Consider the following 13,546-nt stretch of genomic DNA (forward strand, 5'->3'; position numbering starts at 1 on the left):
CCCTCACGGGGCATTTCAAATTGTTCGCTAGACCCTCAATCATATATGTATGAATTGAGCAGTTTTGGGAAAGTTACTACCATCGTATATGTATGTATGTATTGCGTGGTTTAACCCTCAAACCGCACATATCAAATATATATGATATCAGTGACAAAACCGAAACCGCGCACATCATTTATATATGATTTCGTGTCTAGCGCTATAATTTAAACTCCTCGCCTGGGATAGGGGCAGCTATAGTACAGCCACGACCGATAGTTGCCAGATGCCACCTAGAAAAAAAATCCAGGCCAACATTCTTGGGTGTTACAGCGTCAGTATTGAGCAAGCCACCAAGGCTGGCGCACGCAGCACGAGCTCACAGCACCGCTGTTCAGCTTGTGACCACAGCATCGCCTACAAATACCATAATATATATGATACTGCTATTATTTAGCAGTGATAGTATTACTGAAGCCCCCTGACTGTGATAAAACTGACCAGGATTCTGATAATAGCAGGATTGTGGTGATATTTAGTGCTGTGCTCCATGGAGAGAGGCGTAAGGCTGTGCGAGGGAGGGTTGTGGCGTCGTCTTCTGACTGTGTGTGGCCACCATTTATTGACTGCACTCACCATACCAGCTTAGTGGTTCGATATGGTGAACACAAATGTAGATACTTATATATAACGTGTGTATATAGGGTATAAACAGCAAGAGGAGTAGGTTGGGAGCCGCCATTTTGGTGAGGGTGGTGGCGTCGTCTGCACGACTTATCATATTGTTTACTGGTGACCACAATAGTCTTTGGGCACCATACCAGTTTACTTGTACAAGTATGGTGAATAAAACAGGTAGATATTTATATATAATGTGTGTATATAGCGTAATAACACCACAAACAGTATTGTTGAAGGACAAATATTAGTGCGTCTGGCCTTGAGGGCGGCCGCCGATCACCTGACTGTGTGAGTAGCTACGTCTTTGTGGCCTTTACTCACCATACAAGCTTAGATGTACAGTTATGGTGAACAAAACGTAAATACGTATATATAACGTCTGTGTATAGTGAATAAATACAGAAAGAGTATTGTAGGAGGTGAATGAGGGTGAGTGAGGTGGTGTTGAGGGAGGGAGTGGCAGTGAGTGGCTTGCTGGTGTTTGGCGGTCACTCCTCGTTGCTTTTTGACTCACAAGACCAACTTAGTAGTTCGTTCTGGTGTACAAAACATGCAAATACTTATATATAACCTGTGTATATAGTGTAACAACAGCAAAACTATTTGTTTATTGTTTTATGAACATAATAATTGAATCACTAATATGCACACCATAATTTTGAGTACAGCGATGGTTTACACATTTTATAATATAAATATACCACAATTCACTGTATGGAATAATATTACTGCAAAAAAACTAAGAAAAAATTAATCAGAGACATTGAAATAATTAGGTAATAATATATTTGTGGCAACTGCCGTCTGACAGCTCGGGCGGAGTAGACCTCATCTGGCGAAGGCTCTGCCAACGCCCCTTTTTTGCCACACTTCCCTACCCTATTGTGGCTAAAATATGCCACCTACGATTTTTTTGTTATTTTTTCCGTGATCAGGGAACAAAAATGAACACTTCTATAAGACGAAACAATTTTTTGGAATTTTTTTTTTTGTTGCGCCTGTGGGTGTGAGTTCCATTTGGGCCCCTAGCGGTCTGAGGGTTAAGGGTTAATCCTATGTTCCCGGGGTGTTTTCCGCTGTTCCACCTCTTTCAGCAGATTGGGTTGGATTGGTCTACTCCTTTGCTCTTTGTGTCTGGTCTTTTTGGCGTGGGTGTATCACCACTTGTATGGTGATCAGGTGGGTTCATTGAAGGTGTCTCACCTGCTGGCTTCGTCTCGGCGACAATATGAAGTTTCCTGATATTCTTTTCACCATTTCCTCTCTCGTTGTAGGCTGTCTTCTATTTCTGTTTGGGTTGTTTTGTCCTTTCTTTCTTGACTTTTTCATGACCATCATTTGATGCTTATTACTGTCGCCTCTTATCTTGCAGCACTGGCGGAGCCGCTCTAGCTTGTGTTTAGGGTGGATGTCATTTCCGCCCCATTCTGCAAGCTTTCTCATGTATAGTTGCACCTCTGGCCAGCTCATGCGCTGCCGGAACCGTCTTGGTCCTTGGACTGGGTGCTCTCTTTTACCCTCTTTTCCTCGGTTTGTGGTGGCCCCTTCAGTTCAAGATTGTTTTCCAAGGTTCTGTTTCTGTTGGCATTGGCCTCTGGGGGTTGGGTTGGTGAGCTTCATGCTCTCCTGCGCAGTGGTTTTTACTCTTTCAGTCTTGGTGGTTGGTTTGTTCAGTTGCAACCGTCAATTTCTTTTCTGGTGGAGATTGAGACGGCGGCTTTCCAGAGGGGGTCCTTGGAACATTGATGCTTGGTTGATCAGGCTGGGAGTACATCATGTGTTGGGTCTGGTTGCAGCTCTCCGCCGTTATCTGCACACCTCGGCCTCAGTGGCCGGTTAGCAGTGCGAATTGAGAGTAGTGCAAATACCGAGGTTCCTCTGTACAAAGAAATTATGAAAATATTATGTAATTTTTATCAGGAAATATTGTGCAGTACTGTAATATTATTTTTTGTTGTAAATACATCTAGATTTACGAAATATTTTATCCACAGGATAACAAACCAGAGGAATGTTCAGTGTGTTTTAATGATTATGATGGCAATGAGCTACGCCCTCGCACACTGTCATGCGGCCACACGTTCTGCTCCCAGTGTATTGACAATGCTATCAAGAATGGTCAGCTGACCTGCCCCAGCTGCCGTGCCGAGCACGCTGCCACAGCTGCTACTCAGTTCCCAATTAGCTACGCTGTGGAGGCTTTAGTTAGGAAACTCAAAAATATCCAGCTAACAACTGAGGAAGCAGTGCCAGCAAAACCTTATGAAGGTCCCGCCAGAGGCATCAGTAAGACGTTATGTTCCCTGGTGCAGGAGCAGAAGAGCATCATTAGCAGCCTCATTACTAGCTGTGAAGAGGTACTGTCCCAGCTGGGGAAGTACCAGGGGCAGCTGGGGGACTGGAAGACTCACCACCTCCAGCTCCAGGACAGACTCTATGCTCTGGTAGAGCAGAACAAGTCAGCAATGAAACTCTTGGAACTGGAGGATACCAGTGTGGTGGATATGACAACACAAGGAGAGGAAGGGAAGACTCAACTGCAGGCGATGTTGGGGAGCCTCGACACAGTCAACACCCCACAGGAGGTTGGCACAACCATAGACACAGCTGATGGGTGCAAGATGAAGGTAGAAGATTGGCTCCGGAAGTGCCAGGAACTCTTCCCAGATGTCAAGACTGTTCACACCTCAGTTAAGGTACGCTGCTGAAGGTCACATTGTTCTCACCCAACACTTTTGACATGGAGACACATCAAGATGAGAGTTGACTTTATATATAGGAAACATTTTTATTAATAAAGTCAACTGTCATCTTGGTGTTCCTCTACACTGTGGTCAGTGTAGAGAAACACCATTACTTATATTGTGAAATTATTTTACTCAGAGCCTGATGCTTCATTATAGTCCAGTTACTTTACTCAGAGCCTAATGCTTCATTGTAGTCCAGTTACTTTACTCAGAGCCTGATGCTTCATTATAGTCCAGTTACTTTACTCAGAGCCTGATGCTTCATTATGGTCCAGGTTCCACATTAATGTTTGTGTTGGTAATGACAGGTGCAGGAGACCACCAGGGAGGCCCTGGAGATGATGACCACAGAGACAGGTGCCACAGCTAACCCCGTACACCTGGGAGACTCCGCCTCCACCATTAATGTTTGTGTTGGTAATGACAGGTGCAGGAGACCATCAGGAGGCCCTGGAGATGATGACCACAGAGACAGGTGCCACATCTGACCCTGTACACCTGGGAGACTCAGCCTCCACCATTAATGTTTGTGTTGGTAATGACAGGTGCAGGAGACCATCAGGGAGGCCCTGGAGATGATGACCACAGAGACAGGTGCCGCAGCTGACCCCGTACACCTGGGAGACTCAGCCTCCAGCATCATGAATAAAGTTCAGGAAATCACTGGAGAGATCCCCCAGAAGCAATTAACAGTAAGTTTTTTATTTTCTCTCGTGGTTCATATCACAAGATATTGAGTTGCATTTAAAAAAAAATAAAATAAAATAAAATAAAATGTTTATTTAGGTAAGGTACATACATACAATAAATTTTTACAAAGATTGGTTGACTTATAGGTAGAGCTAGTACATACAATGCCTAAAGCCACTATTACGCAAAGCGTTTCGGGCATGATAAACTTAAATGACAAGCTTAATACTAATTGAGCATAATGAGTAGAATGAAAACATAGCTGAAAAAGTAGCACAGATACAATTATGTCGACAAACAGCGCTCTTTAAAAAAAAAACAGACATTGGTTGACAATAGAAGGGTAAGGTAGGTTACAGGGAATTTATTAGGTATAGCTTCGTTTTTATCTTAAACTGGTTGAGAGAGGTACAGTCTTTAACATGGTTGGGAAGGTCATTCCACATTCTGGGACCCTTGATTTGTAGAGCATTTCTAGTTTGATTAAGTCGCACAAAAGGAATATCAAAACTGTGTTTATTTCTAGTGTGGTGCTCATGGGTTCTGTTACAACCTTCTATGAAGCTTTTGAGATCAGGATTGGCATTATAGCTTAGCGTTTTATATATGTATAATACACATGAGAGAATGTGCAGTGACTTAATGTCTAACATATTCAGAGATTTGAGTCAGGGTACCGAGTGATGTCTGGGGCCAGAGTTGGATATTGTCCTAATAGCAGCTTTGTGTTGAGTAATTAGAGGACGTAAGTGATTTTGGGTAGTAGAGCCCCAAGCACAAATACCGTAGTTGAGATATGGATAGATAAGGGAGTAATAGAGAGTCACCAGGGCAGGGCGTGGTACATAATATCTGATCTTAGAAAGAATGCCCACAGTTTTTGAAACTTTTTTTGATATATTTAGAATGTGTCCCTGGAAATTCAGCTTGTGGTCAATGAGAATGCCAAGGAATTTGCCATCTAATTTGTTACAAATTTGGGTATTGTTTATTTTGAGATTTATTTGATTAGAGGATTTATTGCCAAACAGAATATAGAAAGTTTTGTCAATGTTAAGGGTGAGTTTGTTGGCAGTTAGCCACAGATGGACTTTATTTAGCTCAGTATTTACTGTGGCATTTAGAGCAAGGGGGTCAGGACTGGAGTAAATGAAGGTTGTGTCGTCAGCAAATAGAATTGGTTTGAGGTGTTGGGAGGCATTTGGAAGGTCATTAATGTAGATGAGAAAGAGGAGAGGGCCAAGTATGCTGCCCTGAGGAACACCAATGTTGATGGGTAGGGTGGGAGAAATTGTATTATTCACAGAAACATATTGGAGCCTGTCAGTAAGGTAGGATTTGAGGTATTGTAGGGAGTGTTCTCTGACTCCATAATGATGTAATTTAAGAAGAAGGTTTTGGTGGTTGACAGTATCAAAAGCTTTACGCAGGTCCACAAATAACCCAACAGGGAACTCATTTTTATCAAGAGCTGTATGAATCGAGTTAAGCATACTAATAAGTGCATCATTAGTGCTTTTTTTGGGTCTGAAGCCATATTGGCAAGGGCTAAGTATATTGAGTTTGGCTAGATATGAGTAAAGCTGCTTATAGATTAGTTTTTCAAAAATTTTTGACAAGTTAGGCAGGATTGATATAGGTCTGTAGTTGTTAACATCTGTGAGATCACCACATTTGTGGACAGGCGTTACTCTCGCTTTTTTTAGAATATCTGTAAAGGTTTGGAGTTCAAGTGACTTGTTGAAGAGCAAAGCAATAGCAGGGGCTAAAGATCTGGAGGCTTTTTTGTAAATTAAAGTTGGTATCTCCTCAAGGGGCACCAGACTTGGTTTTAAGGGAAAGGATTATCTCATTGACGTCAGTGGAATTAATAGGCTTTAGGTACAGAGACTGTGGATAGTTACCTGTAAGATAGTCCTTAACGTCAGTACTTGAAGATGGAATATCATTTGCAAGGGATGAACCAATGGAAGAGAAGAACCTATTGAACTCAATAGCAGAATCAGAGGCTGAAAGCTGACCATCGTTATTAGACAGGAGAGTCGGTTTGTTATTTAAAGACTTCTTTGATCCCAATATTTGGGAAATTGTGCTCCAAGTTTGTTTAATGTTGCTCTTTATTTGGGTAAATTTATCTTCGTAGTATTTAGTTTTGGCTCGTCTAATTATCTTAGATAGCAATAATGAGTAATTCTTTGAGAATTCTTTGGAGACAATTCCTAACCTATACTTCTTCTCAAGGTCATGTTTTTTATTAATAGATTTAAGTATTCCCTTTGTAAGCCAGGGATTGTTAAGCCTTTTGGTTGTGACTTGTTTTGTAAGCATAGGACAGTGGGTGTTATAAAGGCTAAGAATTTTTTGAAGAAAAGATTGCACTGCTAGGTTGATGTCCTCTATGTTACCTAACTCGGACTCCCAGTTGACATTATCAGCAGCAGTTATAAAATTGTCTATAGCAGTTTCATTGTGCAGTCTAAAACGTATCTCTCTTGACTCAAGAGGTGGTTTGCTAATGTTAGTTAAGAGAAATGTGGGGTAATGGTCTGTAGTGCTATCGGTGATTATACCTGAAGTAAGCGGAGAGGTTATGTTTATCCAGATGTGATCTAGAGTCGTGGCAGTGCTATCAGTGATTAAGGGTATGAGGAAGCAGGAATTCATACAGTTGAGGAAGCTAACAGCAGTAGGGTGTTCTGGCTCGCAGAGGTCAATATTAAAGTCCCCTGCGATAATTAGGTGGTTTTTGTTCAGTCTGTTATCAAGTATTAGATTTAGAAGGTTTGAGTTGAATTCGGACACATCAGTGTTAGGAATTCTATAGACTGCACCCACAGACAGGACAGACTCGGCACCCTTGACTCTGAAGCTGGCGAAGATATACTCCCCATAGCAGTCTCTAGTTCTAATTTCTTTTAAGCATGTTAGTTCTTGGTGGTAGTAAAGAGCAGTGCCACCACCTCTCTGAAGTTGACGACAGTTGTGAATTGCTGAGTAGTTAGGCATGTTTTGATGAGAGGAAGCCTGTTCTTAGGTTTATGGAGGTTCCCCAAGGTCAACAACTGACTTTCTTTAACATACAATACACAATAGTTGCCTAACTCCTGGTAAACATTTACTGGTAGGTGAACAACAGAAACAGGTGAAAACAAACATGTGAATCATTTCCGTCCTGCATAAAGATTGAACCTGTGATCCTCTATTGAACCCGGGATCCTTGCCCCCTCACAGAGGCGCAGAGAGCGGGTGACACTCCACCAACCTTCCGGGAAAGCATCCAGGAAGACAGTGAACCAAAACAGACCACTGATGGGTTCGAAGAGACTGAAGCCTTGAAACTGCTAATAAACTCCCAAACAATGACAGCACCAACCCCCTGCCAGTAGAGGGGGGCTGGAGCTACAGGTCCAGCACCAACCCCCTGTCAGTAGAGGGGGGCGGGAGCTACAGGTTTGGCACCAAGACCCTGCCAGTAGAGGGGGTGCTGGAGCTACAGGTACAGCACTATCCCCCTACCAGTAGAGGGAGTGCTGGAGCTACAGGTCCAGCACCAATTCCCTGCCAGTAGAAGGGGGCCTGGAGCTACAGGTCCAGCACCAACCCCCCTGCCAGTAAAGGGGGGCTAGAGCTACAGGTCCAGCATCAACACCCTGCCAATAGAGGGGGCTGGAGCTACAGGTCCAGCACCAATTCCCTGCCAGTAGAGGAGGGCTGGAGCTACAGGTCCAGCACCAACCTCCTGCCAGTAGAGGGGGGGGCCTGGAGCTACAGGTTCAGCACCAACCCCCCCCTGCCAGTAGAGGGGGCCTGGAGCTACAGGTCCAGCACCAACCCTCTGCCAGTAGAGGGGGCTGGAGCTACAGGTCCAGCACCATCCCCCTGCCAGTAGAGGGGTGCTGGAGCTACAGGTGCAGCACAAACCCCCTGCCAATAGAGGGGGCTGGAGCTACAGGTCCAGCACCAACCCTCCTGCAAGTAGAAGGGGGATGAAGGTCCAGCACCAACCCCCTGCCAGTAGAGGGGGGGGGGGGTCTGGAGCTACAGGTCCAACACCAACTCCCACTGCCAGTAGAGGTGGGGGGGGGGGGTCTGGAGCTACAGGTCCAGCACCAACCCCCTGCCAGTAGAAGGGGGCTGGAAGTCCAGCATCAACACACTGCCAGTAGAGGGGGGCTGGAGCTACAGGTCCAGCACCAACCCCTTGCCAGTTGAGGGGGGCTGAAGGTCCAGCACCAACCCTCTGCCAGTAGAGGGGGGCTGGAGCTACAGGTCCAGCACCAACCCTCTGCCAGTATATAGAGGCTGGAGCTACAGGTTGTCACGCGCCGCTCACCTTGGCCTTGTGTTAAATGAGGTTACAGTTAAACAGCGGGGGATCGTGCTACTGATCCTATAACCTCACGCCGTGGGACTTCACTCCCTCCACTAGGGTATCACATTTCACCCCAGGGAGCTCTCCTAGTTGTGCCTCAAGACCGGTCATCACTTGACCTTGGACCCAAGGGGGAGAGGAGAAGGCCCAGCCCAGACTACTAAACTCAATCCTGCAGTATGTTACTCCCCCACCGGGCCTGCCCACCTGTGCGTGCAGAGAATTTGCCGGACTCCCAGCCGTAGCCTCACTTTCACCTCTTCCTTCCTGGTCGCCAGCTGGGTAATTCTCTCAGCGTCCCAGCAACGCTGTTAGTTCAAATATAATATATTTACAGCAGCCTAGGACCTTACTGTGTGCTGCCAATACTAGAATTCAAATGTACAGTCATGTTGCCATCTCAGGGTCACTCATTAGGGAATGCCAGTACCAGTGTTCAAATCTCATGTCGTGTTGCCAACACAGGGTCTCTCTCTGTCATTCCAGTAACAGTACAGTATAATCATGTTATTAACCACAAAGCTCAATGAGATGGAGGTTATACCAAAAGCGGTGATAAAATAGTAAAAGTTTACTCAAAGTATACTACAACACACAAGATACATGTATGAATTTATGGAAATAATAATAATAATGATGACAGCAGGGCTCCTTTGGTGGCCGCCAGCAGCTCGCATCAGCTGATGAATTAAAGGGATCACTGGCCCCTCCTCACTGGGGTGGCTCCGTCAGCGTCGCTCCTCACTCCTCCACGGGCCGGCCACACGCTGTCTTCACCACTCAGTAGAATAATATATACGTGCTGTCCCACAGCCTAATCTACTCCTATGACTTATATGCACTCTAATAAATGCCTACGCATAATAATAGGCCTATCTTGCCTAACAATCAAGGGAATTATGGGAGGGAAATATGATCTTCCTTAACATATCCCGTCCTCAGACGCCTAGGCTCCAGTCGCCCACTGGGTACTCCGTTCCTCGCGTTGTTCCCAGTGTTCCAGAAGCATCACCAGTCCATAGGTGTTGTGAAGATCCTCGGCATCTCCGTGCTCATTCCCTGAGTGATGTTCCTGGGCGTTGGCTCATCCATTCATCACTGCATGCGTCGTTCCCTCAAGCATTCCTTCACCGAGACCACACTTAAGGATCAGGATGCACTTGCTTCCTTCTGAGTTCCTAGTAGGCGTGATCTAATCACAACAGCTCTGAATGCTTTGGAGTTCCACCGACAGCGAGTGTTTCAGGTCCACTTCAGCTCACTCCTCCAGCCGTCGTAACTCTCTCAACTTCTCCAAAACTATTAGCACACGGTCCTCGGCGCCCTTTCACCGCTGGATTAGGCTTCCTCGCACTTTCCTGAAGTACTGCAGTCCTTGTTAGTCACTATATACTCGTCAGGCTGTGTATATCCACTTACAGAGGCTCCTAGACCTCAAAACTCAAGAGCTCAATCGGCGCACGTCCGCTCTCAACAAAGCTCCGAGTATCTCTGAGCGCCTGGTGCTCTGCAGGCGGGCCAGGCCTCTCGGTGATGTCACAGACCCAGGGGCGGGCTCTGATTGGTCAATGAAGTTATGTGACCTCAGCCAGCTAATCACCGACCAGAGGGCATCATACACAAAATGGTGGATTTGCAGGCCAGGCGGCGCCATTTTGTTGTACCCAGGGCGCGACTTTTCCTTTTCCCTGCAAATTTACAAATGCAAATTTCTCACCAAATAAGCAACCATTTTGGAAGTCTCATACCTCAAAAGATTCCCTGCGCCTCAGAAAACCTGCAGATAAGCTGATATGACTCTTAAAGCTGGCATATGGGAGAAACTGTAGGGGACACCATCACATACCCCCCTTAACATAAGAGTCATATCGGTTAGTAAATCCGGGAGAGGGCATCCGCTACCACATTCTCCCTTCCTTTGATATGGCAGATTTCCAACCAGTACTCTTGTATTAGTAGGGCCCATCTTGTCAGCCTTTGATTCGAGTTCTCCATCCTGTGCACGAACGTCAAGGGGGTTATGATCGGTAAACACTTGCACCGGTCTAGTACCTCCACCCACGTAAACGTCAAAGTGCTTCAATGCCAGAATCAGGGCTAAGGCTTCCTTCTCCACTGTACTATAAGCCCTCTGATACTTCTCGAATTTCTTCAAGTAGAATGCTACGGACGGTGAACTCCGTCTTTCTCTTGAGCTAACATGGCTCCAATTCCTACACTGCTCGCGTCAACGTACAGGATAAAGTCGAAGTCGGACTCGAAGTCAGGTGAAATCAGCACTGGTGCTTCGGTTAACAACTTCTTTGTCTTCTCGAAGGCTTTCTGACAGGCTTCACCCCACTTCCATCTAACGTTCTTAGACAGCAAGTCCGTCAAAGGGTGCGCCACTGTCGAGAAGTTCTTGCAAAATCATCTATAATATCCAACCATCCCCAGATATTGTAACAACTCCTTCCTTGTCCTGGGAATCGAATATTCTTCGATGGCTATCACTTTGTGTTCCACTGGAGTCACTTCTTGACCCACGACAAAACCTAAATATTCTAGTCGGGCCTTCCCGAACTCGCTCTTGGCCAGATTAACTGTCAGATTAGCTTCTTCTAACCGCCGGAATAACTCCCTCAAACGATCCATGTGTTGTCTCCAGTTATCCGCGTACACCACTATATCATCGATGTATATGGCGCAGCCTTCCATCTCTCTCAGTACCTCGTTCATTATCCACTGGAAACAGCTTCCGCTGTTTTTCATGCCGAACGGAAGTACTTTGTACTGGTATAATCCATCTGGAGTAGCAAACGCCGAGATCCTTCTTGCCCTCGGAGACAAAGGTATCTGATAATATCCTTTTAGCAGGTCGACCTTGGTGACAAACCTTGCGTTACCCAATTGGTCAACGCAGTCACTTATCCGGGGCATAGGGTGTGAATCCGACACTGTTATGGAGTTCACTTTGCGGTAGTTGGTGCAAAAGCGATACGAGCCATCACCCTTCTTAACTAGCACACAGGGTGAGCTCCACTCACTGTTGCTGGGCTCCGCGAGGTCATTCGCTAGCAGATACTCCACCTCCTGTCACATGATCTTCCTCTTGTCAGGACTCACCCGATAAGCGTTCTGCTTGATTGGCTTGCCTCCGCCCACATCTACCTCGTACACCACACTCTTGTGCCGTCGGGGCACATCCGTGAAGAGTGACTGGTTCTTCCTTACTAGGGTCACTAGTTCTCTTCTCTTTCCTTTATCCAGATGACGTAGCTTCTCTTCTAGGTGTGTAAAACTCTCAGTATTTGACAGGCGTGTATCATCGGCCCGGGCCCACTTCTCTTCCTCTGCTGGCAACACTTGGCTCATCTCCATACACAGGACCAATTTCTCCTCTTGAGACTGGGCTGTTCCACTTATTTTCGCACTCTCCTGCTCTTCTGGGAAGTATGGCTTCAAACAGTTGACATGACATACTTGAGTCTTGCGGGGGCGATTCGGCTTGCTGATCTCATAATTCACAGGACGCACTTGCCTAACAACCGAGTATGAACCACCAAAGCGTGATTCCGTCACTCTACCTCTCCCAGGTAGCAACATCATCACTCTGGCTCCTGTCTCGAATTTCCTTGGGACAGCCTTCTTGTCGTACCAGATAGACATATTTTCTTGAGCTGTCTTTAGGTGCTCAGCAGCCAGCTCCTTCGCCATCTTCAATCATTCGCGGAATTTCTGCACATACTCCTCCACCGGCGCTGACGTCTTAGTCACAGTTAACTGCTCCTTCAGCATCAATAATGGGTTCCTCACTTCGTGCCCAAACACTAGTTGGAATGGAGAGAATCCCAGAGACTCAACTATAGCATCTCTGATTGCAAACAGGGCTGGATAGACAGCCTCATCCCATTCCGCACAATACACTCTCAAGACGGTTTTCAGGGTGGAGTGGAACCGCTCGATCGCTCCCTGCAACTGAGGCCTATAAGGTGATGACCATAGTTGGGCTATTCCCCAGCTTGAAACAGCCTGCCTAAACCATTTCGACTGGAAAATACTTCCGCAGTTGGACTGGATTTCCTTGGGCACGCCTACCCAGGCAAAGAACCGCTGAAGGTGTCCCATGACGCATCTTTATGTCACCTTCCGCTCTGGGATTACCTCCGGAAATCTAGTCGAAACACACATGATGGTCAATAAGTAATTATTTCCCCTTTTCGTCCTAGGTGGTCTTCTGGTGATAGATGGTTGATATTACACCGAATCACAAGGTCTTTGTTCCTCTGTTCAATCCCAGAAGGATTTCCTTGTGATATCATGTACCCGATATCCTTATTCTATTCCCACCTGCATTACTTTCTACTTGCTTGAGCTGAACTCCAGTACGCACTTGAAGAACCATTCACTCATTTTGGAGCCGAGCGGACAGCACACGGGACTTGTGATCCTGTGGTCCTAGGTTCGATTCCAGGCGCTGGCGAGAAACAATGGGCAGAGTTTCTTTCACCCTATGCCCCTGTTACCTAGTAGTAAAATAGGTACCTGGGTGTTAGTCAGCTGTCACGGGCAGCTTCCTGGGGTGGAGGCCTGGTCGAGGACCGGGCCGCAGGGACACTAAAGCCCCGAAATCATCTCAAGATAACCTCAAGATAGGTAATGATCCCCCGACGTCAATTATTAGGCATTCAAACGCCGGGCCAAACGCAGGAACTGGAACCAAAAGGGCTTTCGGGATGGCAGGGGCATTTTTCCCTGTCCTTTGGTATGGGAAACATGTCTTGCAGACTCTCCTTACATCAGCGTCCATTCCCGGTCAATAAAAATGATCCCGAAGCTGATTTAAGGTCTTGGTCACTCCCAAGTGTCCCACGGGATTAACTGAGTGAGCAAGCTTTAGCACCGCACCCCTGTACTGCACTGGCACCACCACCTGACGCCTCACTCTCAGCATATCACCACCCGCTTCTTCTCTCACTGGTCTCCACTGCCTCATTAGCACCCCCTTCTCCATGAAAAAGTGAGTCGGCGACTCGGGTCCGGCGAGACCTCCTTCCGCCTCCCGTACCAACTCCGGAAACTCCGCCTTTTGCAG

General features: G+C 46.4%; 1 protein-coding gene across 1 annotated transcript in view; it reads left to right on the forward strand.

Moving 5' to 3' along the window:
* The window catches only part of LOC123749512 (uncharacterized), a 215,131-nt gene that overhangs the window by 160,827 nt on the left and 40,758 nt on the right, over nucleotides 1–13,546 (forward strand). The window contains exons 3-4 of the mRNA XM_069325030.1: nucleotides 2,658–3,359; nucleotides 3,956–4,102. Coding sequence (XP_069181131.1) covers nucleotides 2,658–3,359; nucleotides 3,956–4,102 — 849 coding nt within the window. The remainder of the gene's footprint in view (nucleotides 1–2,657; nucleotides 3,360–3,955; nucleotides 4,103–13,546) is intronic.

The sequence above is a fragment of the Procambarus clarkii genome, chromosome 15, assembly GCF_040958095.1.
Source record: "Procambarus clarkii isolate CNS0578487 chromosome 15, FALCON_Pclarkii_2.0, whole genome shotgun sequence".
In the NCBI taxonomy this organism is placed as follows: Eukaryota; Metazoa; Arthropoda; class Malacostraca; order Decapoda; family Cambaridae; genus Procambarus; species Procambarus clarkii.